Source organism: Emydura macquarii, unplaced genomic scaffold (assembly GCF_026122565.2).
Source record: "Emydura macquarii macquarii isolate MOO-44397 ecotype Brisbane River unplaced genomic scaffold, CSIRO-AGI_Emac_v2 contig_3108, whole genome shotgun sequence".
Lineage (NCBI taxonomy): Eukaryota > Metazoa > Chordata > Testudines > Chelidae > Emydura > Emydura macquarii.
In genome coordinates, this window is record NW_027133245.1 from 3,555,565 (window position 1) to 3,582,015 (window position 26,451).

A 26,451-nucleotide genomic window follows, 5' to 3' on the forward strand; every position below is an offset into this window, starting at 1 on the left:
AGGCTAAGTAAGTGAAAGGACATTCTAACTTACATCACCTTACTTCCCACTTCTGAATTTGGTCTGTTCACTACAGATGGCTGTTCCCAGATTGAATTAGCCATTAGTCTGGCTCCTGAGGATACTTCCAATTGTTTAATTCATCCTGATTTCTTTCTTTTTAATTCTCCCTTTTTCATTCTCCTTTTTTAATTCTCTTGTATTTATTTCTCTACCAAAATTTTCTCTTTAACCACGCTTATTTCACTGAAGGGGAAAAAAAAACATGCACATTCCCAGTGTTGTAGAAGGACTTCAGATTAATTTTATTAGTCAAAAACATGAAAATAGAATAATATCTAAGGCTCCAATTCAGGAAAGCATCTCTATACAGGACATAAAATAAGCATATACTTCAATTTCGTTAAAGACAAAGGGACTTACATGCTTAAAGTTAAACATGTGCATTTCCTTGAATCAGGGCCTTAATTCAGTGAAGTGTCCATATCATTTAGTTATGTTCCATTTATATAAATGTTAAATGCCTGCCAAACATGTTATTGTCAATCCTGACCCACTAGTATGTATTCTTTGAGCCTATACTACTGTAAATTATGACTTGATTTTGCAAACCCTTTTATATGTGCTTAACTTTAAGCACATGAGAAATCTTAATGACTTCAGTGGGACTACTTTCAAGCTTAACATTAAACCTCTGTGCCTACAAAATTAGAACCTTAGTTTCTTCAAAATTCATTTAGATTAATACCTCTCTAACTCTGAGACCATGCAGCAGGTAACTATAGAAATTTAAGATCTGTTATTGTCCTTATATACATGCATGTTGCTCTCATTAACTTCACTGTGAATTATGCATCTCTGAACGCAGAATTTGATATTTACAGATTGGAATGAAACTACGGAGCCTGGTGGATCAGCTTCTCTCTCTTTTTTCAATAAAGATGGCATGAGTGAACTAGAAATTTTATTTAATTGTGTAAGAGTCTTTTTTTGTATATACTTGAACTCTATCATCAAAACTTAGCCCAGGTGAAAGTCTACAGAAATCAATGGCATTACATTGAGAGTATATTTGGCCCAATCTGGTTTTGCATGACACATTTCTGATTTCAATCGATCACCTAAGTCACCTGAATTATAGAACTATTAAACTGAAACTGCCAACAAGGACGTCAATTCTGATGGTGATTTTTGTAATATGGACTCTTCCGCATCTGGACAGTCATAAGTACACTGAGACCACCAGCTCATTACTCAATACTGAACATCTGTTAGCTTATATTGGTTACACTCATTGTACCAACCTAGTTAAAATTCAGACCAGCTACCTAGAAGTGAAAGACTTAGTACATTAAATTATCAATCTCTTGGATCATTCAATAGGTTTCCAAATAATAGCATAATTTCAATGTATTATTGGGAAATGACAATCAAGGGGATAGATTGATAGCTTAGAGTCAAAAGGAAGTTGTTTGCTAAATACAGTTAGCACATGATGAAGTAACTGTTGAAAAATAAGCATATCTTGCATCTTCTGCAATAATATTTGAAGGTATATTAAAGTGATTAGAACTCTATTTCCCCCCCCCTCAAAAAAAAATCAGCTCACCTTGTAATATTCAATATATGTCTATCTGAAAATGTCATGAAAAAAAATTGTTTATGAAAAACTTTCCGTTTAAATCCAGACTGAATTAAACTTTACAAGTGACACCAGCATCTTCATTATGTTTACAATCCGTCACACCCCAGCCTTTAAACATGCAATTTTCAATAGAGGCTTCATAGCCAAAACAAAGAACCTCATCCATCCATATTCGACCAGTACCTGAAATGTTAAGAATAATTTATCTCATATATATTTCAGAGGGATAATTCTCACATGAAACTAAATATTTATGCATCTTATATATAATAATCAGGAATATGGATGGCAGGATATAACATTGTTTGATATATCACTTTGCTTCATTTAAAATGTCACAGATTAAATAAATATCCTAGTAAAATTGGTGAAATCTGGTATGTTAAAGGCACCTATTGGTCCCTATAACCAAAGTAAATTGACATCCAAAATCCAGAAGTTTGGAAAATATTCTTTGATTGGGAGATAGTTCTGAAATTTATGGTACTATTGCAATGGGTCTAAATTTATTTATGTTTCTTTATACAGAGCAACAGTACCTTGGTTGGAAATGACTGATCCACCTGGTATTCACTACGAAGCTTGGCTTCATTGTTTGAAACATATATTTATCCTTCTACTAATGACATCAGGATTTGAGAGTGTCTGTCACAGATCCTATACTGCTGGAGATTTTCTTTATTCCAAGTGGTGGTGGGTTAGGTTTTTGAGGCTTGAGGATCTGATATCTCTCTGTGGCTGTCCTGAGTGATGATTATGAAGAGCACAGGAACAACCATAGATTCTTAGGTGTAAAAGGAATTCTTACAAATTATATCTATCTCATAAATTGTGTGTGTGTGTGTGTGTGTGTGTGTGAGATATCTCATAAATTGTGTGTGTGTGTGTGTGTGTGTGTGTGTGTGTGTGTGTGTGTGTGTGTGTGTGTGTGTGTGTGTGTGTGTGTGTGTGTGTGTGTGTGTGTGTGTGTGTGTGTGTGTGTGGAGAGAGGGACAAATAGCAATAGTCCTTGGGGTAGAACGGTAGAGAGGAAATGAATTAAATATCTGGTCCATTTTGGTTGTGATTTCTTTGGAAGGCTCTCAGATACTGTGACGATAAGTACAGTATAAGCTTATATATATATATGTGACTGACCAAAGAAATGTAAATTATGTAAATGTAATACAAACTTTAAATATCACTTATTATAAAATCTATTTATATAATCAAAATATTGAGTAAAATGCCATGTTTTGGAGAATACCCCTTGTGGGTTGAACTGACTATTCAATCTACTGTAGATAAAATAGATGGTTAATTTCTACTTGTCTGTCCTTTTCTCTTAGTAAAACAATTATTTTATAATTATTTTTAATATACCCTTTAAATTACTTTCCTAAAAACCAGTACCATGGCTTTTAAAATCCAATAAACTGTATGTGTCTTATCTTGATACTGTTCCATAAACAGTCCTTTAGCCACCACTGTAATTTGGGATGGGAGAAATATGAAGGATACCTAAAAAAATAAATTTTAAAATTCATATAGAGTACCTTCTCCAAAATAGGCACCAGTGTAAATTTTAGATGCTGTTGAGTACCCCAGACTCTTACAGACCACTGCTCCATCACGAATATCCCAGCGGTCATCACAGATAGTACCCCACTCTCCATCATGAAAAATCTCCACTCTCCCCTCATTAGGAGCATGTCCTCCTACAAGTTGAATCCTGGAAGTGGGAGCTGAGAAAATAAAGGTGATCTGATTAGCTACAAATAAGAAACATGATACCATGATTCATACAGGCAATATTTCAAAGGGTTTTAATCATATGTAATAAGGAGTGATAGTTAGCTGTTAGAATGCAGAAGTGGAAGTCAGGAGATGGAGGTTCTGTCACTGAAACTCACTGTGTGACATTGGGGAATCACTTAATCTCTCTGTCTCAGTTTCCAAATCTGTAAAATGAAGGATAATATTTGCCTAACTCAATGAGCCCTGGTCTACACTTACCCTACGATTCGGCGGCAGTTGATGGGAGTTACACAAGCTACGCAGAATAGCTTGCGTAACTTCCATCAACTTTTGTGCTTCCCTTATGAGCGGTGTCTTCCCGTCGACGCAGCACTGTGTTCCCGTCGACGCAGCACTACGCCACTTGAGGGGGTGGTTTACCAGCGTCGACTTCTGGATCGATTGAGTGGGTCTTCACTAACCGCTCAATTGATCAAGATAGGTCGATCTGATGGCGGTGACTTTGCCGCCGTCAGTGTAGACATACCCTGAGGTGAGTTGCTGGGTAATTTGCATCACTGATGCCTTCAAACAGCTTTGCAGTCCGTGGATGGAATCTGTTTATAGAAGTGTAGAGTATGACATCACCATTTGCTGATGAAAATATAGAATTGCAAATGATTCTTGCTAATCTTTTTACCACAAATCTCCATGATCTTGGTTAATCTGAGTACAGTCCTATGTGTGTGGTTGATCTCCTGGCACCTGGTGAAGTTCAAGTATCCAAGCTATTAGATCTGTGAACTATCTTAGAGGCTGCTGATCTATGAGATTTTGTCAGTTCATAAGTGGACCCTGTTAGTTTGTTCTTTCCTGTCTGAGTAGTCCCACAGACTAGACTTGTGCAATGACTTCTTTTCCCTCAGGGTGCTCTCATGTGGACTTTCACTGGGTTCCATTTTGCCACACATCTTGTGCAATATAGGGTTGTTAAAAGGATGTGTGAGGAGACAGGCAATATGGTATTTTCAGTATGCTGTTGGTGACCAGCTCTTAGTCTCCATTTCATCTATCAGTGCAGTCTAACCTTTCATCCATTTTCTTGTGGAGACTGAGACACAGATGAGAATGTTAACTGGATTAGGCTTAATCAAGATAAGATAGAAATGAAACTGGTAGGTCAGAGAAAACACCCAGAAAATTTGGTGAGATTATTTCTGCCTTTCTCATGGGGAGTATGTGTCTGCTGTCTGTGGTCACAATTTGGAGCTTTGATTAGCTTCCCAATTGCTGTTAGATCAGGTAACAGCAAAGAGCAATTTCCCCCATATTCCTGAAAACAAAACATCCCCAAAACAGCTATTTCCCCCATATTCTTGAAACTCTCTCTTTTGGATGTAGACCTGATTACCATTATCTATGCTTTTTTCTCCTGAAGATTAGGGTACTGCACTGTATTCTACTCAGACCTACAGCCTAAATCCACACAGAAACTGAAACTGGTGCAAGAAGCAGCTGTGTTAAGCAGTGCCTCCCACATTGTATATCACATGAGTGTTCCAGGATCTGCATTGGCTTTCAGCTGACTTATAAGTGGAATTTACAATTTTTGTCTTGAGCTACAAGTCCTAAATGACTGCCTCTTTAGTCACTGCCTCTCTTACTACATGACACTGCCATAGCTAACAGTGATCCTCATATGACCACAAATGTTAGGATTCTTTTAAATTTATTTAACATACAGTGCTTGTTCTTTAGTCTTAGGATTAATACTTTCAAAGAATAGTGAAAAGTATTGGGGACCTTCTATTTACTTTAGGTTTTGCATTTGTCTGAGCTGGAGTTTTTTTAGAAACCCTATAGAAAAAATGTTTTTGCATCAGATGACTTCTTTGGAATCCCAAAATAGACTTTTAGGACAATTCATCTGTTTCATGAAACTCTTTAATTAACTCCACCAGAATGAATTATTATTTTACTTGGAAACATTGTATGCTTATTCATCCATCTTTATCATTCTGTTAAGGAGTGGTATTTGCAGCATGATTCATCTCATATTCCAATCAACTCATAAAAGATAGACGCATGTATTCTGTACATCAGTTCAGCTCATATAAGTGAGAGACTGATAATACTGCTTAAAAGTAGACATACTGTAAACCATCACTGTATAGGCACCCCACCATATCCCCATTGATATTATAAAATGAATCTCATGCAATGCTTCTCAAATACAACTGTTTTATTTAATCCGAAATGCACAACCTATCAGCTCCCACTATTCAGTCGCCGAGCCTGATTCTCACCTCCTTTACACCATTTTTATACTGTTAAATCTCCAGTAATAGTTACTCCTAATGTGTATTTTGTGTCTTGCCTTGTTGCCTAGGTTGCCATAGTAACAGAGCATAGCTTGTTCACATAGCAATAGAGTTAGACTATTAGGGGATAGCTCAGCCTGGCTGGTTTTAGTGTAGTTCAATAAAGACTTTTCATGGGTTTGCATCTCTCTGTGTTCCGTGCTGATTTCTCTCTGAATACAAGTACTTTCCAAGGATTTAACATAACAAAAGTGGTGACCGAGGATGGGATCGACCTGTGCTGCATCAGCAAAAAAGTAAAAGATGTAAGAAATGTAAGAAAAAAACCTTTTTGCTGTTTTGGGGGATGGGCTGTTTACACTGATGGTTCAAACTGAAATTAAAACAAGCTCTGCTTTGTTCTAACCGAAGTGAACCAGACAGTTTGGAAGGGAGCCAGGAAGAAACAAAAGCAATGCTAGTGAATGGAAATCACCAGCAATTGTGTGTGAACAACCCCAACACACATGAATAAAAGACACTAAAAGACAAGAGAAAAAAAACAGGGGCAGCAATGGCTACACTTATGGGGCCCCTGGGAATTTTTGATGAGACTCTAGAGGAATGAAACTCACATACTGAGCGTTTTCAGCTTTTTGTTATTGCAAATGAAATTACAGATGTAAAGAAGGTGCCCATTTTCTTAAGTGTTGTAGGAGTTAAAACCTATAATTTATTGCGCAGCTTAGTGCACCCTGGTAAGCCAGAGACAAAATCTTACAGTAACATAGTGAAAATTCTGGAGGCACATTTTTCTCCAAAAGTGCCGGTAATTGCAGAGAGATTTAAGTTCCACAAAAAGAATCAAGAAGAAAGTGAAAATGAAACAACTGTGCAATTTATAGCAGCTCTGAAGAAGATTGCTGAACACTGTGAATTTAATGATGTGTTAAATGACACCTTCCATGATTGTGTGGTCTGCACAATGAAGCAATACAGAAGCGCCTACTGACAGAGGCCCAGGTCACCTGGAAGAAGGCCATTGAAATTGAAATCTCTATGGAGTTGGCCGCAAAGGAAGTCTAACAGCTCAGTACATCGACCAGACTGCATAAGGTGTCTCAAGAAACTACTCACAAGACAGTGGGGAGCCGGGAATGTTACCACTGTGGAAAACCAGGGCACCATGCATCGAAATGCTGGTGTAAAGACCTAGTGTGTTGACAATGTGGCAAAAAGGGACATATTGAGCATGCCTGCAAACAAAAGAAAAAAAAGTCAAATAGAACAGGCAAACCAGATAAAAAGAAACCTGTTGTCTGGCAGACCAAATAGAAAAATCTGCACTCAATAGAGCAGACTCAGGATGATCAAAGTGACACCCAGTCAGAAGAAGTACCACTCCATGTCTTGTCTATGGCAATTGGCTCACATGAATACTGGGAAACCCTGCTGTTGGAAGGTAAACCTGTACACATGGAACTGGACACCAGCACAGTAGTTTTGCTTGTCTCAGACACTGTATATAAGGAGAAGCTAAAGCATCTCCTGCTTAAACTGACAAAAAAATTTCTGAATATGTACACTGGAGAAGCTGTATCCATGTTGGGCGTTACTGATGTTAAGGTGGAGCTCAATGGACAGACTGCTAAATTGCCTCTGTTTGTGGTGGAAGGCAATTACCCAGCTTTAATGGGAAGGTCATGGCTTAGGAAGATCCAGCTGAACTGGGCAGAAGTACACAGAATGACTAAAGAAGAAAAAGGTCTGACACCTTTTCTTTCAGTATTAAAAAACATACTGCTGTATTTTGAAGAGGACCAGGGAAGTATGAAGGGAATCACTGTGAAATTAAGCCTGACAGCCAACCAAAATGTTTGAAAGCCAGAACTGTGCCATATGCCATAAAGCCAAAAGTTGAAGTGAACCTGAAGCACCTGGCCAAAAATGTAGTCCTAGTACCAGTTACCCACAGTCAATGGGCAACCCCAGTCATTCCAGTATTGAAGAAAGACGGCTCCATTCAGATTTGTGGGGATTTTAAGGTCACTGGTGTGTGCAGAGCAATACCCTCTTCCCTGCATCGATGACCTCTTCGCTGGCTTGGCTGGTAGATGAAAATTCAGCAAGATTGATCTGAATCAGGCGTATTCTTAGATGCACGTTGATGAGAAGTCCCAAGAGCTGTTGACAATCGTGACACATAAAGGGCTATACCGATATTGTTGCTTGCCCTTCGGAATAACGTCTGCTCCAGCTTTGTTCCAGAGGGCTATGAACTAGATCTTGAGTGGCTTGCCAGGAGTCCAGTGCTATCTTGATGACATCCTGGTCACTGGCAAGAATGAGGAGGATCACCTTAAGAACTTGTAGGCTGCCCTGCAAAGACTGGAGGAGTATGGCCTACGAGTCCATAAATGTGAATGTGAATTCTTCCAGCCCTCTCTTGAATATTTAGGACATATCATAGATGCTACTGGCCTTCATAAGGCTCCTGTAAAAGTCAAGGTTATTGTGGAAGCTCCACCTCCACAAAATGTAAGCCAACTTCGCTCTTTTTAGGGCTATTGAATGATTATGGAAAGTTTATTCCATAGTTAGCAACAGTAATAAAATCACTACATTAACTCCTTGTCCAGAAGAAGGTCTGTGATGTTGCATTTAACAAGGCTAAATGTGCATTGCTATATTCAGATGTTCTGACACATTTTCATCCATCCTTACCTCTACGGTTGGCCTGCAAAGCCTCCCCTTATGGAGTGGAAGTGGTCATGTCACACTTTATGCCTTCGGGAGAAGAAAGACCCGTTACTTTTGCCTTACATACCTTAAGCAAAGCAGAAACTAACTATGCCCAAATGGAACGTGAAGCACTGGGAATTGTTTTAGGAATTTGGAAATTTCACCAGTACCGGTTGGATGGAAGTTCACACTTCTCACTGACCATCGACCTCTAACATCAATTTTTGGACCACACACAGGCATTCCACCATTGGCTGCTAGTCGTCGGCAACGATGGGCATTGTTTTTTTTGCACACATGTATGAGATCAAATATTGGAAATCCATTCTGCACTGCAACGCAGATGGTCTCTCAAGGCTGCCTTTACCAGTTAAACATCAAAATATTGGCCAAAAAAAAAATCTTCTACTTTGAAGAGGTAGAAAACACACCCATCGCTGCTACTCAAGTAAAGAAGGCAACTCGCATTAACCCAGTACTGTCTCAAATTATGAGCCTAGTGACGCATGGAGCATCTCTACGGAACTCTCAGGTCTCACCTGACCTCCTTTCCTCCATTCCTACATCCAGGAGGATGCTGTTATCAATCCATTCTGGTTGCTTGTTGTGGAGGATGCACATCATTATTCCACCACTACTGATATCACAGATGTTAGAACAGCTACATTCAGGCCCACTGTGGAATACTGCACATGAAAGAAACAGTACAAAGCTACTTTTGGCGGCCTGGCCTGGACAGTGCCATTGAAGAGAAGACAAGAGCTTGTACTTCATGTCAGAGTGTAAGGAACATGACTCAGTTGGAGCCCCTACACCTACGGGACTGGCCTGAAAATCCATGGCAGTGTGGTAACTTTGATTTTGCTGGCCCATTTGAAGGAATCATGTTCCTGGTTGTTGTAGACTCCCACTTTAAATGTCCAGAAGTCTCTATAATGCTGTCCACTACTGGTGAAAGTACTATCCAGAAACTGTATGAAATCTTTAGTTGTTTCAGTCTGCCAGAACAACCTGTGAGCGACAATGGACCACAGTTCATCTCTCAGGAGTTTGAAAATATTATAAAAGCAAATGGGATACATGACATCACTTCAGCACCATATCATCCATCCACCAGTGGATTAGCTGAAAGGTTTGTGCAGACCACAAAGAAAGCTTTAAGATCTGCAAGGGGACATTTGTCTATTCAAAAGTGTATGGACACCTTCTTACTATCCTACAGAAACACACCTCATGCTACGACCAAAGCATCTCCGGACTTTCTAATGATGGAACAACAGCTGTGCACTTGCTTTGATCTGCTGAAACCCGCCAAAGCACAACAAGTTGTGCAATGTCAACAGCAAAACCAAGTAATCAGATGTGCACACAGAGCAAAAGACCGAATTTTAGTCCTGGACAGCCTGTCCTAGCTTGGAACTATGCTTCTGGAGCTAAATGGGTCCCTGCTACAGTTATCACCCAAACAGGACCTGTTTCCTACACTGTCCAGACTGCAGATGATCTCACCTGGTGGTGGCACGTAGATCAGTTGTTGCCAGGTTATACATGTCCCAAGGACACATCTCCAGTTGACCTGCCTGACCTCACCATTACAGGTGAGGTATCATTGAGCCAAGAGTCATGCATTCCTGACTCCCCTTCTCCATCCACCTCTACAGCAGAAACAGCCCCTTCCCCTGTTCGAGCAGATACAACATCCTCACCAGTTTGAGCTACGAGTCCTGAGCCCATTGTTAGATCCACACCAATAACACATTCTGGTGCAAGAACATCAGAAGTCCACTGTAATCCACCTAGAGAGAGAAGGCCTCTTCAACAGCTGGATCTTTAGCTAGGGCAAACCCACATTTCAGGACAGAATAATCCTTGGCGTTTTAGCTGGGAAATGAGGCAGTCTACCCTCATTCCCTAGTTTAGTGATTGTTCTGTTAAATGGGGCTTTTCATTAAGGGGGGAGGAATATGTTGTGTATTTTGTGTCTTGTCTTATTGCCTAGGTTGCCATAGCAACAGAGCGTACCTTATTGCCATAGCAATAGAGTTAGACTATTAGGGGATAGCTCAGCCAGTCCTGGCTGGTTTTAGTGTAGTTCAATAAAGACTTTTCACGGGTTTGCATCTCTGTGTTCCATGCTGATTTCTCTCTGAATACAAGTACTTTCCAAGGATTTAACATAACAACTCCCTTTGTACCTAGTCCTTTATGAGATAGGAGAAACAGACACACTGAGTTGTTGCCTGTGATCAGTTGCTGTGTCAATCTTTAAAATTTTAAAGTGCTGGCTCTTTAAAATGCCAGCTGCTGAACTCATTAACCTATATTGCAGATAATACCCTATGTGCCCATTCTTACAAACATGCTTAGCTGTCCATTGTATATCTAATTCTCTTACAATTCCTCTTTTTAGATAGTATCTAGTACAGTTCATTTGTCACTAAGTGATGACTTGGCTCAAGGTTTTTGCTTGCATTCACATCATTGGATCCTTCTTAGTAAGGCTTTTCCTGGATATTGCATCGCATTGGATTGTTTTGGACTTGAATATAAATGCATTACACAAGGTGTAAGGCGGTGGATAATCTGTCCTGTGGCCACTATCTGTTGTATATAGCAGGCATCTTTTTGTTACTGTAGAATATTCATGCAAGACTGCAAATCATCCAGAATGCTGCAAGACATCAGATGTATGTTTAGCTGACCATGTGGGTCACAGACAGTTCACGTGAAACCCATGATTTGCATGGGGGTAGAAGAGATTGGATACTAGTATATCTGCGGCATTGTCTATGTGGAAGTTCAGAACTCCAAGAAAAATGAACCTGAGCAATTCCAGTACTATGCTGACCTGAAGGTCCATTAATACTTCAAACAAATAAGCAAGTTCTTCATTTGGACATCTGTAAACCACTACAAGTCCTAGCTTTTATTTTTGGTTTGTCAGATCATATAGATTTTTGTTTCTAGAGTGAGGCATGTGAAGATGGAAGGGATCAGGACTGCTACTCCACTTCCTTTAGGCTCATTCTGGAATCCTTCCTGGATTATGTTGTATTTAGTAGCCTATCTGGACTAGATGGACTAGAATAAAGTTGAAGGTGACATTAGAACAGGTTTCAGAAGAATTGGGTGTCATCCAAAATCAGTACCTTCTACTTGCAGGATCCACTCCTCTTATCCCATTAAAATTTAGAAGAAACGCTGGTATCTATCTTCTTCTTGTTTCATATCATATCACAGACCTTTCTGTTAACTTTTGTAAAAACATAAGCTTTAATCATTCAGTCAACAACATTTTCTAAGTATTTGAATCTCTCTCTACTAGTTCATTCCATCACTAAATATAGAATTAGCCCACATCGTATGATAAGCTATTACTATTTGATGACTTAACTCCAGAGATAAATGTCAAAGCATGGAAGAAACCAATAGATGCTGATTTAAGCTTTCCCTGAACCAGTTTTCTTCTGAAGATTTCTTTATGCAGCAAGTCGAGATATTTGTATACGGATCACAAAACACTGAACAAGGCAGGTATTATAATTAGATATTTTGAGATTTTCTAATTGCATGTTCCAAAGAGGTGACAAAAGTCAGACATTAAACTCCAGGATATGAATTAGTCACCTTCCCCAACACCATATTCTGAAAGAAATCATCCAATTACCATACTTTTAAAGATTTGAATAAAAAAAGGTTACTATAGACTTGTAAATGGTGTTGTAATTGCATTTTTCATTATAAGATATTTCACATTGCAAACAAACTTATTTAAACTCTTTTAGACCATATTTTAATTACATACTTTCATTTATTTGATTATTAATGTTGTGGTACTGAACTATATAAAAAACATCAACAAGGAAATACACACACTCAAATCTGAAATCAGAACTTGCACATAGCTTCCAGAGCAGTCTATGGGAGGTTTGAATTTGCATCAATTCCAGGATCAGGTGCTCAAATAAAAGGCTAACAAAAATGCTGTGCCTTGATGATCCACCTGCCCGTCCCTTCTCCCAGTGTGTGTGTGTGTGTGCATGTGTGTAAATCCAGAGATTGAAAAACAAACCTGAATTGTGTTTTTTGAAGCGTGAGCTGTTTGTTGTCCCAGTCCTGCAATCAGATTTGTGGAGTCAGGTTCCTGCACTCATGAGAGGCCTAGTTGAAGTCTGCCTGTTCTTCCTCCATCTTATCTCCTCTGTGATGGTGGGTGTGTAATTAAAGAAAAGTTCTTGTGCTCTCCTGAGAGGAGGGACTGGAATTCTACCTATCCTTTCTGTAGGCCATGCAAGCAGGGAGGGCAGCTCCATATTCTCCTTCCCTACCTATAATCTAGCTCATAGTAATTATTTATCTAAAATATTAAAACTAATTAGTGATCACTAAAGCTTTCCTTTAAAAGGTTAGAAGAATCCCTTCTGTTGTTCAGATTCCAGAATTACAAACTACTTAAATTTTGAAAAACACCCTGATATTTGGAGGTCCCTAAAACTCTTTTTAGTATGACATCTTCAATATGTGTTTTCTTTCTCTATTTTATTCTATTGTATTATGGTTCTTATACTGCTCCCATCATCTATAAGACTTCTCGTTGGCAGCTATTGGGTATTAAATTTTATTCTTTGTTTACAACAATGTTTTGTTTTATTAGTCTGACATTTTTGTCCTGCCCTCTTTTGATGGCTTCTGCCCTCTGCAATGAACTCTGTTCAGTCTCTTTTGCTCACATGCCACCCTCCTCCCCCTTTATTAGTAATGTCTACTCTACTGCTCAACTCAGATTGTGACACCTTGATTTGTTATCTGGTAACAGGTGTACTGCATTAGCTAATGTCAGAGGTCACCTCTTTCTCTTGGCTTTTTTTTCCCCAAATGACCTTGGTTAGAATTCTACATTTTCAGTGTTTTTGCTTCCAACTTCCAAGTTACAATTTAAATGTCCATGTCATACTGAACAGTCACTTCTTAGCCTAATCATACACTAGCCTGCATTAAGGATGGGCAAACAAAGCTGTCTACAGCACTTTCCTGTCCCTCCCCCAAGAACCTTTCCTCCAAATTTGAATTGAACTTTTTTTTGGAAGTTTCAGGTATGTTAGTTAAATTTAATTTTTTTTGTTTTTTTAAAGCTTTGCATTTCTGGGTTCTGGCTGATATTAGAATGGAAGCAATAAAATTCCAAGGGCAAAGGTTGATCTCTCACAATTTCCAGATCAACTTTGGCTCTATTTGCAAAAGAACAGGCTTTTTTCCTGAAATTTCCAGTCTTTATGGATTGCTTCTGATTGGTCTATGAGAGCAGCTGGTCACTTGAGATTGCCAGCCCAGTTTTGCAGATCCAAAAGTTTCATATAGTCCTGAGTGCTGAGTGCTTATGCAAACCAAAACCAAATTGAGGATAGGATCCTGCACCACACTGTGTGACGGACTTGGAGCTGCCATGTAATAATTTATTAACATATGTTTGCCTGGTTATTGGGTTGTTTAATGTAGGAATAGATCGGGGGGGGGGGGGGGGGGGGGGGAGGCTATCAGGAAAAAACAAGCAGGAAGGAAAAAGAAAAACAAGATAAGCCACTTCACAGCAAACACTTGAGTTGTAAGGAGCAAATGCCTTGACAGGAAATGGCCTAGGAACACTATGGGGGAATTTAAAAAGGAACTCTCTGAAGAAAGAGTGGGGTAGTTGTTCAAGGGAGCCAGACAGACACCGGAATGCACTGCGAGTGTCTGAAGAAGTTAGGCCTGGGTAGTACGGACAGAGGATGGTAAGCCATTGGGTAAGATAGACATGCATGTAGACTGTTTGTTGTTTTAAAATCCTTTTCTCTCAATGTTTTGTTCCTACCATTAGCACAATAGCTTGTTTTCAGAAGACTGTGTTGTCACTGGATGCCACCACTCACAGGCTCCTGAAGAGAAGAACTGCAGGTGTCTGAACTGAACTCAGTCGGCCCTGCAGGGTAAGAACTGTGGGTACACAAGGAACTGCAGCCCAAGGCCTGATCTCAGAGTAGAAGAATTGTGTGATTTCACCCCAGGACAGGTAAAGGCATGAGGCCTGACACATGAGACATGTACTCAGAGAGACCAGGAAGCGGCAGGTTACTCTGTAACCATGATGTTTTGCACCATCAGAGTGGCACAAACAGGATACCAGCAGTGGAATTCCTGCCTACAAAGGAGCTAATTGTTGCCACCTGTTTCTGACCCCTGTTAGTATAGAGGAAATGTAGGGACGCAGGAGGAGAAGCCAGGACCTAGTGATTCCTGCTGACACAATAGCCCCTGCTGATGTTAGAGACAGCTATGAATTAAAACAGCACTAAGACTCCTCTAATTTATGCCAGCGGACAATCAAGCTCCCTGGAGACACAAGGACTGGAGGAGCACAAAAGTGATGTACTTTTATTCAACCGCCAACCTCATCCTGCCCCAACCATAGCTTGGCTGGACACATGAATTGGTTCAACCAGCTGCAAAGGCTTCATTTCCAATTGGGTAAGAAGTTCCAGGCTTCTTGGGCAGAAGTGCACCTTGCACTCAGCCCAAGGAGAAACAGAGGGTATAGCGGCTGAATCTGCATAATGAAAATACTGACCCTGAAAATAAACTGAGCAAGACCCATTACTGAGACTGTAGGTTAAAGATTCCAGCTATCTGGCATAAGGGAATTATCCCCTGTACAGTAAATCTGTCAAGAAGAGCTAGTTGTGGAGGTTTGTTATTAACTGAGTGGGTATATTCTTTACAAAGATAATCAATCTGGGCAAACAAGCAAGGTTTAAAATTGCCTGTGTGCTTGAAATGAAATCCTTGTAGAAACAGATGGGGGTGAGAGAGGTATTCTGCAATATTACAAGTTTATATCTGATGTTTGCATTAGAGTGGAAGAGTGAAGCTATATTTCAAAACAGATTGTATTCTAACACTTGAGTCACAGTTATTGAAATAGGAACAGAAGTACAGACTGCTCTTAATCACTTTAACATTATGCTTTTGAGTGTAATGTGTGGTCTTAATTGACTACCCACAACTTATATTTTGTATTTCTCTTATTCTCTTGTTACTTTAAACTGTTTGGGAGGTTTTTTTTTTTTTTAAATAAATAAATAAATGTCCTATCACTGAATCTCATTTTATCTTTGTTTAAAAATGGACAGTAAGGAAAGTGCCTGTAGTTCTGCTTGCTTTCTACAAGGAAACAGAAATCGGTATTTGATCTTAAGGATGAAATAAGCTTCTGCATTTAAATAAAATTCTATTTGAGTAATTTCATTTGAGACTTTTTCTGAGATTATATCATTTCAATAAACCTTTTTAATCATGCGCTCCTAATCTTCAGATTGCAGTAAGCGGCACTGTCGGGCCAACATGGCCCAAGGACAGGCCATTGTATAGGGGTGATTTAAAAACATTTCTGTCATGGTATGGGATCTGGCACATTATTTGTACTTGATATTTGACCAACTCTATTTTGAGCAAAGAGAATACTAGTTTGAGCCCTTGTTCAAAGTAAACTAAGTCTGGTAATAAAATGCTATGATTTCCTACACAGAGACCTGCCATAGGTGTAGTTTAAACTCACAAACACAAGGTGAAAAAAAATTGCATGTTTGCAGTTTGGATAATGTAAGAATCTTACAAAAATAGACTAATGATTTTGGTATGAAACAATGTCTTCAGTTCTCACTCTTACCTACTCTTTAGCAGGAGCTGCCAAACCATATAATGAATAAAATGCTACGCTTTTATGTTATTTTAACTTAACCAAGTTTTAATTTTTTTCAGTTATTTTTATTGGACCTTTCTGTCAACACTCAGAGATGTTTTTTTTTCACACAGAACACTAAAGTAATAAACTATTCTGTTCAGTTCCATTAAGATCTGCCACCCTACGCTCCAACTGAATGGAGTTCAGAGTTCATCACTAAAGCCACAAAACAGCTGGACATACTTCGACTTTTTTTTGTTCCAGAAAGGGTGTGCATTGGATAAATGGAGTCACTGTAGGTCAAGACTAAGTTACACAGCCAGAGCTTTGCATGTAGAAGCCTGCACATCGCCTGCTCACGTTAAGTCCAGCTGCACCTTTTTCTTACAAGAACACTTACCCAAGTGAAGTAAAGAAAAAAACATGGAAATAAATGCTCTTTTAAGCAAATAACTATTTAATTGTTACTTACATATTGCAATCAAGCTGCTTCTTCCCCCTTTGTCTCCTTTCTCCCCTTTTGGCCCTAAGAAAGTAAATAAATTGTGTGTGTGGAAAAGATAAAAAGATTTGTATTAGTAGCAATATTTATATGAAAAATCCACTGAGGGGGGGCAAGCAAGGATGGTTTCTGAAAAGGACATTTTTACCAATTCTCAGGGCTTGAGTAAGGCAATCTGGTGCCCTAGGTGCACCCTCCACATAGCATCCAGTGTGGTCTTGCCCCTATGGCACTATCCCACCAGCAAAAGCTGTCTGCAGAGCTATCAGGATGGTACCACCACTCCTTTTAGAAGAGACTGGAGCTCCCTCTCTTCTAGACCACCATTGCCTCTCGTTAGGCCGTTTGCTGTCAGTCCCAAAGAAGGAGGACTTAATTGTCAATGCAAGAGACTGCGGGAGAGAGGACCCAGACAACACCACCACAGCAGAGCCACAATGGTTGGTGGCATCAAAGGCTCCCCCAACTCCTCCAGTAGAGTCTTCTGCTCACGTGGTGGCGGAGGAGCTCGACATGGCAGTAAGTTTCTGCACTAACACCTCATTAGGATGAATGTATGGTTCACACCTCATAGAGGTATTTTTTCAGGCTGTTTGTAGACTCAAGCTTTTCTATACCAGTGAAAACCAGGCATGACATACTGGTGTAAAACAATGACACATTGGTGGAGATCATTTTGATTTGCAACCCAGATAAAGCTACATTGGTGCAAATTTACAGTAGTGTGAACTACTGTGACCCTTACATTCTGCATGTCTACACCTCCTATATTCATCCTTTTCACAAGACTATGATAAATTGTGTGGTATCATTTGAAAAGTCATAACTTTCTGATCATTATTCTCCAGGTAAAATATGTGTGGCAACATTGCATGTAAAGTTATAAAATTCCTCTGTATGGTATTACTAAGACATGTTCCAAGTCTGGGGGGACCACAAACCAGTTCCCCTGAGACAAAAGGCTAGCCAGTGTCTCAACCAGGTGTCAACAAAATCAAATGGACCATCACCTGGTTAAGTGACCATTCTTTGGCAGAAAAGAGGATGTGGGCGAAAATCTACATCTTGACAAAGAAACAGCTAGGGCTTCCCATCCACACACACTTTCTGTCTCCTGAACCTCAGCTGTAGACGATTCTCAAAGACGAGAAAGAACTATAAGATGGAGAGCAGACACCCCCAAATGACCTCTCCCTTTCTATCTACCCAAGACATTCAAAACACCTGAAGAAAAAAGGAAGCAGCATTGGACTGGGAGAAGGATCCTGACTGAAAGGAAATTCAGCCAGTAAGACTGCTGAAACATAGCGAGAGAGACCTTTGCTTTGAATTCACTTTGCTTTTTAAGTTAGACATTAGTTACATTTTACTTTTATTTTTTGTAACCATTTCTGACTTTTATGCCTTATAACTGGTAATCACTTAAAATCTATCCTTTTGTAATTAACAAAATTGTTTTACTGATTTATCAAAACCAGTGTGCTTGTATTGAAGGGTTTGGGAAACTCCATTTGGGATAAAAGAATTTGTGCATATCATTTTCTATTAATAAAACAACGGGCTTTATACGAGCCTGTATTGTCCGGGAGACAGCTTGGCAGTACAAGATGTGCACTTTTGAAAAAAGTCTGGGAGCAAGGATTTCCTGGTGTTGCTCTCCAGTGTAATTCAAGAGAAGCTTCCATGCTGATGACGCTGGTTAAAAAAATAATGTGTTAATTACATTTGTGACTGAACTCCTTGGGGGAGAATTGTATGTCTCCCGCTCTGCAGTTTTACCTGCATTCTGCCATATATTTTGTATTATGGCAGTCTCAGATGATGATCCAGCATTTTTTCAATTTAAGAACACTTTCACTGCAGATTTGGCAAAATGCAAAGAAGCTACCAGTTTGAGATACCTAAAGATAGCTACAGTACTCAACCCAAGGTTTAAGAATCTGAAGTGCCTTCCAAAATCTGAGAGGGACGAGATATGGAACATGCTGCCAGAAGTCTTAAAAAAGCAATATTCTAAAGCAGAAACTACAGAACACAAACCACCAAAAAAGAAAATCAACCTTCTGTTGGTGGCATCTGACTCAGATGATGAAAATGAATGTGCGTCAGTCCAAACTTCTTTGGATCATTATCAAGCAGAACCTGTCATCAGCGTGGAAGCATGTCCTATGGAATGGTAGTCAAAGCATGAAGGGGCGTACAAATGTTTAGCATATCTGGCATGTAAATACCTTGCAATGCCAGCTAAAAAAGTGCCATGCAAACACCTGTTCTCACATTGTAAATAAGAAGTGGGCAGCATTATCTCCTGTGAATGTAAACAAGCTTGTTTGTCTTAGCAATTGACTGAACAAGAAGTAAGACTGAGTGGACTGGTAGGCTCTAAAGTTTTACATGGATTTATTTTTGAGTGCAGTTATGTAACAAAAAATCTACATTTCTAAATTGCCCTTTCATGGTAAAGAAAGTATTTTTCAATCCACCTCATACAAATACTGTAGAAAACATCCAAAAAATATTAATAATACATTTTAATTGGTATTCTGTTATTGTTTAACAGTGAGATTAAAACTGTTATTAATTTTTTAATCAAATTAATTTGTTTTGAATTAATTGCTTGAGTTAACTGCGATTTATTGACAGCCCTAAATTATACTTGTGCTATATACTTGTGATATAGCTCAATGAGATATGTGTACCTGAACAGGGGAATCACACCCCAAGCTCATCGCATAGACTAAATTAAAATATAAAAGATGAGATGACCCCCAAACTAGTTGAAGTACATCAGAGATCCAAGAATGCAATCACATGGCATATACCACACGACACTTGCTATCTATTTTTGCTTATTTGAAGGCAAAAGGCCATTATTAAACTATGACTACAAATTCTTCTTTCACTAAATGAAGCTAGACTATGGCTGGTTCTAAGCAGGAGTGCAAGGGGTTGGTAACAGAATGCAAGAAGCCCTCCTCCTCTTGTACCTGCATCCAAGAAATGCACAATCCCAGTCCTTGTGTTTCCTGGGCCAGCCTCAAAAAGCAGGAAGGACAGGTTAAAGGCACAGCGGTGGTCCTGGCCCACATTCAGCACCATCTAATGGAGCTAGGTCAGTGTGCAACCTACAGTTAGCCTCCAAAATCCTTTCTAGGCATTTAAATAAGTGATATGATTTTCAAAAATGCTGAACACTCAGCAACCTTCCTGTTGGCTCCATGCTGGGATATGTTTATGGAGCAGCAATCTCAACGAAGTCCATATGATAATGTTTTGCACCGGTATTTGGTGTACTAGTGCATACAGTTTTATGTATAAATAAAAGTCATAACCTGCCAAACAAATTAAAATAAAATTAAAAAATAATTCAAAAGGCAAAAAAATGTTCTGAATCTTTTTCTTTCTCCCTCTTCATTTTTTTTTCTAATTCCCTTTTCTCTAATGTCCCTTTTCTTCACCTTTCAATTTGTCATTTCTTTTATACGGTGACTTTTTTTGGTGTAAAGGAAACAGTACCTAATTTATCATCATAGTTTACATAATTAATATAATTAAGTGTAATGCCATGAAATGTATATTCTAGTACAGTGAACAGCTCAATAGAAAATACTGAAAAACTGTCTAATCTGGAAAGTTTCTTAAATGATTTTTTTCAGAGTTAATGGCATTAATTAAATTAATGTTAATTATATGTTTTAGATAAAAGAGACACTTTCCCAGCCTTAAAATAAGTCATTTAAGCCATGTTGTAGAATGGAAAATGTATCTCAGAAACAAAACTATAGCTAAAATGTATAACAGCAGAATGTATTCACAGTACTGCCGAGATATGCTGGATTTGGTTTGTTCTCTCACTCAGTGTTAGTAAGAAGAATGTCTTTCCTTTCTTCATTCCATATTTGGACTTTCTTTCCAAAAGACTTATGCAGTCACTTTTTAAAGCTGTATTTCCCAGCTCTGTAAAAGCCTTTTTTTCTCACGCTAAAGGCACCAGTCCAGATACAGCTGTAAAGTTTAATATTTTAAACTGCTGCCTTTAAGCTGGGAGTGAGTTTAAAATGTTCAGAAACCTACTTAGAAGTATTTTAAAAATGTATGGGACTAAATTCAGAGGTGCTGAATAAGGTGGTGTCACAGAGACTTCTTGATGTTCAGACTACTGTATATTGTTAGACTCCCTTAGCTCTAGCTACACTCTCTCTTGACGTGTCAGAGAGTGTGTTGGTGTAATCTGCATGAAGTTAAAAGAAAGTGTAAATTAAAGGAGAGCGTGTGCTCCTTTAACGTATACATTTTTCACCTAAGAAGAAGCTAAGATATCAGGGTCTGTCTATTAGGCGTCAAAAGTGATCGAATTAAGAGTCAGTAGAACACGTCATTATAGAAAGGGGGAAGTAATGCAGAATGCTTTGATTGGACTAAAGTGTAAAAGGTGCTGACAGTGGAAAAAGGGAAAAATTAGACTTCAGAAGCTTTTGGGTAAGCATCTGAAGTACTCAAAACAGAAAGAATCAAGCCAGATCTTTGGAGGTCCACCGTCATGTCTGCATTTTAGAAGGAGATAAAATGTAAATATGTTCAAGGCCTGAAGCAATACCATAACCCAGAATGTTGCACCTACAAGGTTGAGTTCAGTCCTCAGCTACATCTGAGCTGTGTGTGGAAAGGAGCGAAGTGAGGAAAATAATGGGTATATGCCACTGTATAAGTAGGGCCAGCTGAGAGCTGATTCTGTCCTTGGCACAACTTAGAATGGTCTCAGAGATGCTCTAAGGGCTTGTCTACACCATGTGTTAGTCCGCACCAGTGGGGTATAAATTCTAGTACACACCAATGTGTAGCACACTAACTGACCTATGTGGGCTCTTCTGGCACACTAAAAGTTCTCTAGTGCACGTTAACATAGTACTGTTTGAAACAGGATTACTTTGACATGTGCTAGGGAATGTTTAGTGCATGCCAGGAGGGCCCACATGGGCTAGTTAATGCATGACCTGATTGTGCGAACGAGAATTTACACATCGCTGGTGAGGACTAAAACACTGTGTAGACAAGCCCTAAGTTGCATCTAGCTCTAGTGAACTCCAAGGAATATTCCAGCAGTTGGGGATGACTGAAACACACAGGAGTTAAAGCCACAACTGCTTTCCCTGGTCACATCATTGGGGTTCTACATTGAGGGGTCCTACATTGAGGGAATCTCCAAATTGCTGTTTAACCTGGCCTTGCCTCCACTTTGTGCTGCCAGAGTGGTGTACATCAGATGGCTCAGGGCTGGAGTATGCCCCCTGATCCATATATATATCCTGAGGAGATATATTTTTGAGATAAATGATCAGGTCTGATCTTATCAAAGAGTTCAGCTGAACTGCTGGGATCATTTCAGAAAAAATAGGCAGGACAAACACCTCAACTTGAACGTCTTGTCTATATCTCTACTAATTGCTTGCTATGGACACTATACCTTGAATTCCCTTTGATCCTTTTTGTCCAGTATTTCCAGGAAAACCTCGTGGTCCAACATCCCCTTTGGATCCAGGAAAGCCTAGCAAAACCAGAGAAATGAATCAGTGTGAGTCTGAACATTACAGGACAAATTCACTGCTGGTGCAAGTAGATGCAGTGACATTTAGCTCCATTTATGTACATTAGAGGGTAATATCTTTGGGAAGTGTGACTTTGAGAGCCCCTCAATGCCAAATACCAGAGAGCCCATCATACTGTACTTCACAGAAGACCTGACACACTCATTACCTCCAACACACAGATGTCACAAAATGTATCCAAAAGGTGTCATGTGAGGTATCATATGTAAACTGGTGACATGCTGGTCCCAAAAATCATTGTGGGCAGTATGTACAGGTTGTGTACAAGGAGTTATGTGTGTGTGTTGGAAAAATGTTCTTTAAATGTGTTTTGGAGGCAGTGCATATACCCAGGCTGCCCTAGAAAAAGGAATGTGAATGTACCCATCTGACCAGCTTGACTACAGGCAGAGGACAATGAAAATACATTTACATATGAGGTAAACAAAGCCATCAAGCTAACATCAAGTAGCAGAGAAGTTTAATGATCACACGGGGGGACAGAACCTGCAATGCAGAAAGCCTTCCTGGCTCTTGAGGCAGAGACAATTGGCTTTGGTAATATAAGGGGAGCAAAAAGGCTTTTGAGTTACCCATCACTTAGTGGACACAAGGAACAGCACCCTCTCAGCCTGTGAATGTTGGTTCCTCTTTCTAGAGGGGCTGGAGTTGCTGGTAACTTAATGTAAGTGAGAAACCTGCTTAGGCAAAAACTGTAACTTGCTAAAATTAAGTTTCAGTCACTAGAAAGCATATTTCGTTTTCTTTTGTATGTAACCATACCTGTCTTTTTTTCCTCTTGCTTAGTATCACTGAAATCATTTTTCTCTGTTAATAAACTTATTCTACATTTTAATATAAACCATCTCAGTGCTATTACACTGAAGTAAGTGCGAGTCCTAACTAAACCAACAAGTTGGTGTGTAGACTGTCTCTCTGGAGGCAGAGAATTTACAGTGTCACAGGAACTGGAAGTTGCAGAGCTGTCTCTAGGGGAACTCAGGAACAGAGGTTCACTGATTGTTTCCTACAAGACAAGGTCTAGACTGGCAGATTCATGAGGAGTTTGCTTGTGATATAGAGAGACTAGGGTGGCAGGAACCTGATACACAATCTAATCTCCGGTAAAGCTCACTGTTGATGAGGCAGTGCTGGGTGTCCTGAACAGAACATCACAGGAAGTGACAGTCTTAAGGTCACAGACAGTTTTATATAGTACCAAGCACACTGTCAGATCTTCATAAATAATTGTGAATGTAAAAATTACAAACAGGAGTTCACAATAAATGCACTTTTCCTCTGATGTGAATGCGGGTGTGTAAACTAGCTGAAATTGTAACTGTGATTCGTCGGAGTTATTAGCCTTTTGAAGTGCCTGCTAATTTTTATGCTAAGATTTAACCAGAGCTAGAATGACACTGTGAGAACAATCTACCATGAGTCTTTCCATTTGTCGCTGCACCAATTCTGCCATGACCACCCCTCGCCCCCCCTCCACCCATTCGGTGCTAACAGTCAACCCACGACTTGACCTCATTAGGGTATGCCTATGTGATTGGCTGTGCCTTCGGCTCCCACGTCATATATGGGAAATGAAATTTAACTGACCATGGGAAACGAAACTTAACAGCAACCAGGAAACAAAACCTATTGCAAGTATCCCCCGGCCAATCTGGTGCTGGCACAAAGCCCATAAAAGGGGTCTTATCCAAGCCCCTGGCTGAGAGCCTTCCCAAACTACCAGCCTGATCACCTGGTCCGGACTCTCCCGCTTCCGTGTCACCCCCCGAGCACGAATTGTTTGTTAGCTGGCCGAGTTCAAGTTTTTAAGTTTATTATGCTGTGTCCCCTTCTCGCCTGGATGGTAAGAAGTTAACTGTCAGTCTGGGTTGCAGCTTTACATTCCTCTGCAGCTAGCTGCCTATGTTACATTTCTCCCTATCAGTCTGTAACTTGCAGTTAACTGTTTGTTGTCTTTTTAAAATGTGTTTGTACCTGGCAGTTAACTGTCTGTTTAAAATCATTCTGTGTCTTGCAGTTAACTGTCACTTCAAATTCAGTTTATATTGTATAGTAATTGTCTGTTTCATATTCTATCGTATTAGTCTAGAAATAGTTAAAAATCTATATTATTCCTGTTGTTTTATAATACAATTCATTTAGTCATTAATCAACTCATTATTGACTCTCGGGGATCATTAACCTGTCGGAACACCATTGACTTCAATGGGCTTTGGATCAGGATTTATTGTCAGAGGCTAGGTAGCATACTTTTACCACTAAAGCTTAAGAGAGATGGATGTGCTGTAGAAAAAGTACACAATCCAGTATCTGATCGGATAATTATATTTTATTATTTCATATATCAGTACCTAAGGAAACTCTGCTGAATGGATTCAAATCCTCTGAAAGCCTTCCCCCAAATTATGACTTGTCATTTTCCGACATTTTAATATTCTGATTCTACCTTTTAAGAAAAGCTTTCTCAACCTCTCTCCCTCCTTCCACAATTTGTTTTAAACAATAAAAAAGTCTCTTAAGTGTTTGTAAATGAACCTTAATAGAATATTTTAACAATCGCATTCATTCAACAAAAGGAGATGTTGACTTCTGTTCATCACTCCTGGTGTGTGGAAAATTCCTTTAAGGACTTCACTGCTCTGTATATTCCAGTCAGAAGAGTAGCCATATCAGACTTGTTTACAATTCCAGACTGCACTTTGCCATTTCTAGTCATTAATTTATGTCCATGTCAGTCTCCACAACTTCCTTCTTTTCTAGTGCTTTTTATCTGTGCAAACCACCAGCTTATTCCCACCGATTTATAAGTGGAAAATGTATAGGATGCCTTATGTTTGGAACTCTGTTCTTCAACATTGCAAAAACTTCTAGCACTGCTGGGTCTCCTGATTACCTGGGTTTAGAATGGGTTCCTGCAATCCAGCTTTCCCCCTTCCTAGGAGATTTTATTCATAAACTAAATTAGATTACAAATTCCTAGTCAGTCATCTGGTGTGTGAGGTTTAACTGAACTTTATTTCCTGTTTTTTGTAGATAGAAAAGATTAAAAATTTCTTCCTGGTGGCTGGTCAATACAAGGTCAACTGATTTTAAATTCCTTTTATACCTTTTTCAAAAGGAAATAGTTTTGGTCTTGAGAGGTGTTTCAGAGATGTAGAGTTACATCCTTCCCACGTCACAATTCTCAGCTATTGGTATCTAGGGTCAGATGTTCAGCTGGTATAAATTGATGTAGTTCTATTGAAGTCAATGGAGCTAAGCCAGTTAACATCAGTGAAGGATCTGTCCCCTGTACAATATACAGAATACATAGGTCCAAATTCGCAGGTGGTATAAATCAACATAGATACACTGAGGTTTTATAGAGCTATGTCAATTTACATTTTCTGATAACCTGCCCCATATTTTTTAATACATCCAGGCTCATGGATTGACTTTTTATTAATACAAGATCCACAGACTTTGGCTGCTTTTGTCTTGTTAATGATGTATCTTCCTCAAATGATCCTCCCTCTTTGTTTTCCCTATATAAAGGCAATTTTCATAAATGCCAGAGAAAAAGCAACTTCTCCCTGTTAGAGATTAACCAGTCAACATCCCTGGACAACAACTTAATGGACTAAACACTGGTATAGATCTTAACACTGCTATTATAAATTATGTTTATTACAGTAGTGCTTAAGGCGCAACGAAGAATGGGGCCCCAATGTGCTAGGGACTGTACAGACCGAGTAGGAGACAGTCCTATCCTGGAAGAGTTTACAATGTACTGCTGTTTTCATCCCTGACATGTAAACATATTTAGTCAAAAACCATCCTTAACTTATGAGTAGACCTCCCATGAACATCATTGGAAGTCATAGATCAATGGCAGATTATTACTGTTACCTTAGTCATGTAATAAATTAGCTTTTTCTAGCTTCGTGACACCATATCCCAGGTAAAAATCACATGGTCCTGTATATAATCCTTGCTTTGAAACACTACCTAGAGTTCTTGTGATACTTATGAGGAATTAAGAGCCAGTTATTTTATTCAGTGTCTTCTCTTTCTTATTCTTTGAGAGGGAAATTATCTTTCCCTTTATCTTCCTTAATTTCTAAAGTATATCAATTATGCAATAGATTTTAGCAAATAAAGCATATGGAAAAACGGTAAAAACCAAGACTTGCTCCAAATAAACTACATACAGTGGCTGACAGCAAAGGTGAAAATGAATTTGT

At 39.2% G+C, this 26,451-nt stretch overlaps 1 protein-coding gene across 3 annotated transcripts in view; it reads right to left on the bottom strand.

The window, feature by feature from the left end:
• Window positions 1-292: 292 nt before the first annotated feature.
• Window positions 293-26,451, bottom strand: part of MSR1 (macrophage scavenger receptor 1) — a 75,024-nt gene continuing 48,865 nt past the window's right edge. For all 3 annotated transcript variants that reach the window (XM_067530532.1, XM_067530533.1, XM_067530531.1), the window contains 4 exons: window positions 22,087-22,167; window positions 16,593-16,646; window positions 3,181-3,369; window positions 293-1,828 (listed from right to left, as the gene is read on the bottom strand). In XM_067530532.1, coding sequence (XP_067386633.1) covers window positions 1,695-1,828; window positions 3,181-3,369; window positions 16,593-16,646; window positions 22,087-22,167 — 458 coding nt within the window. In that variant the 3' untranslated portion in view covers window positions 293-1,694. The remainder of the gene's footprint in view (window positions 1,829-3,180; window positions 3,370-16,592; window positions 16,647-22,086; window positions 22,168-26,451) is intronic.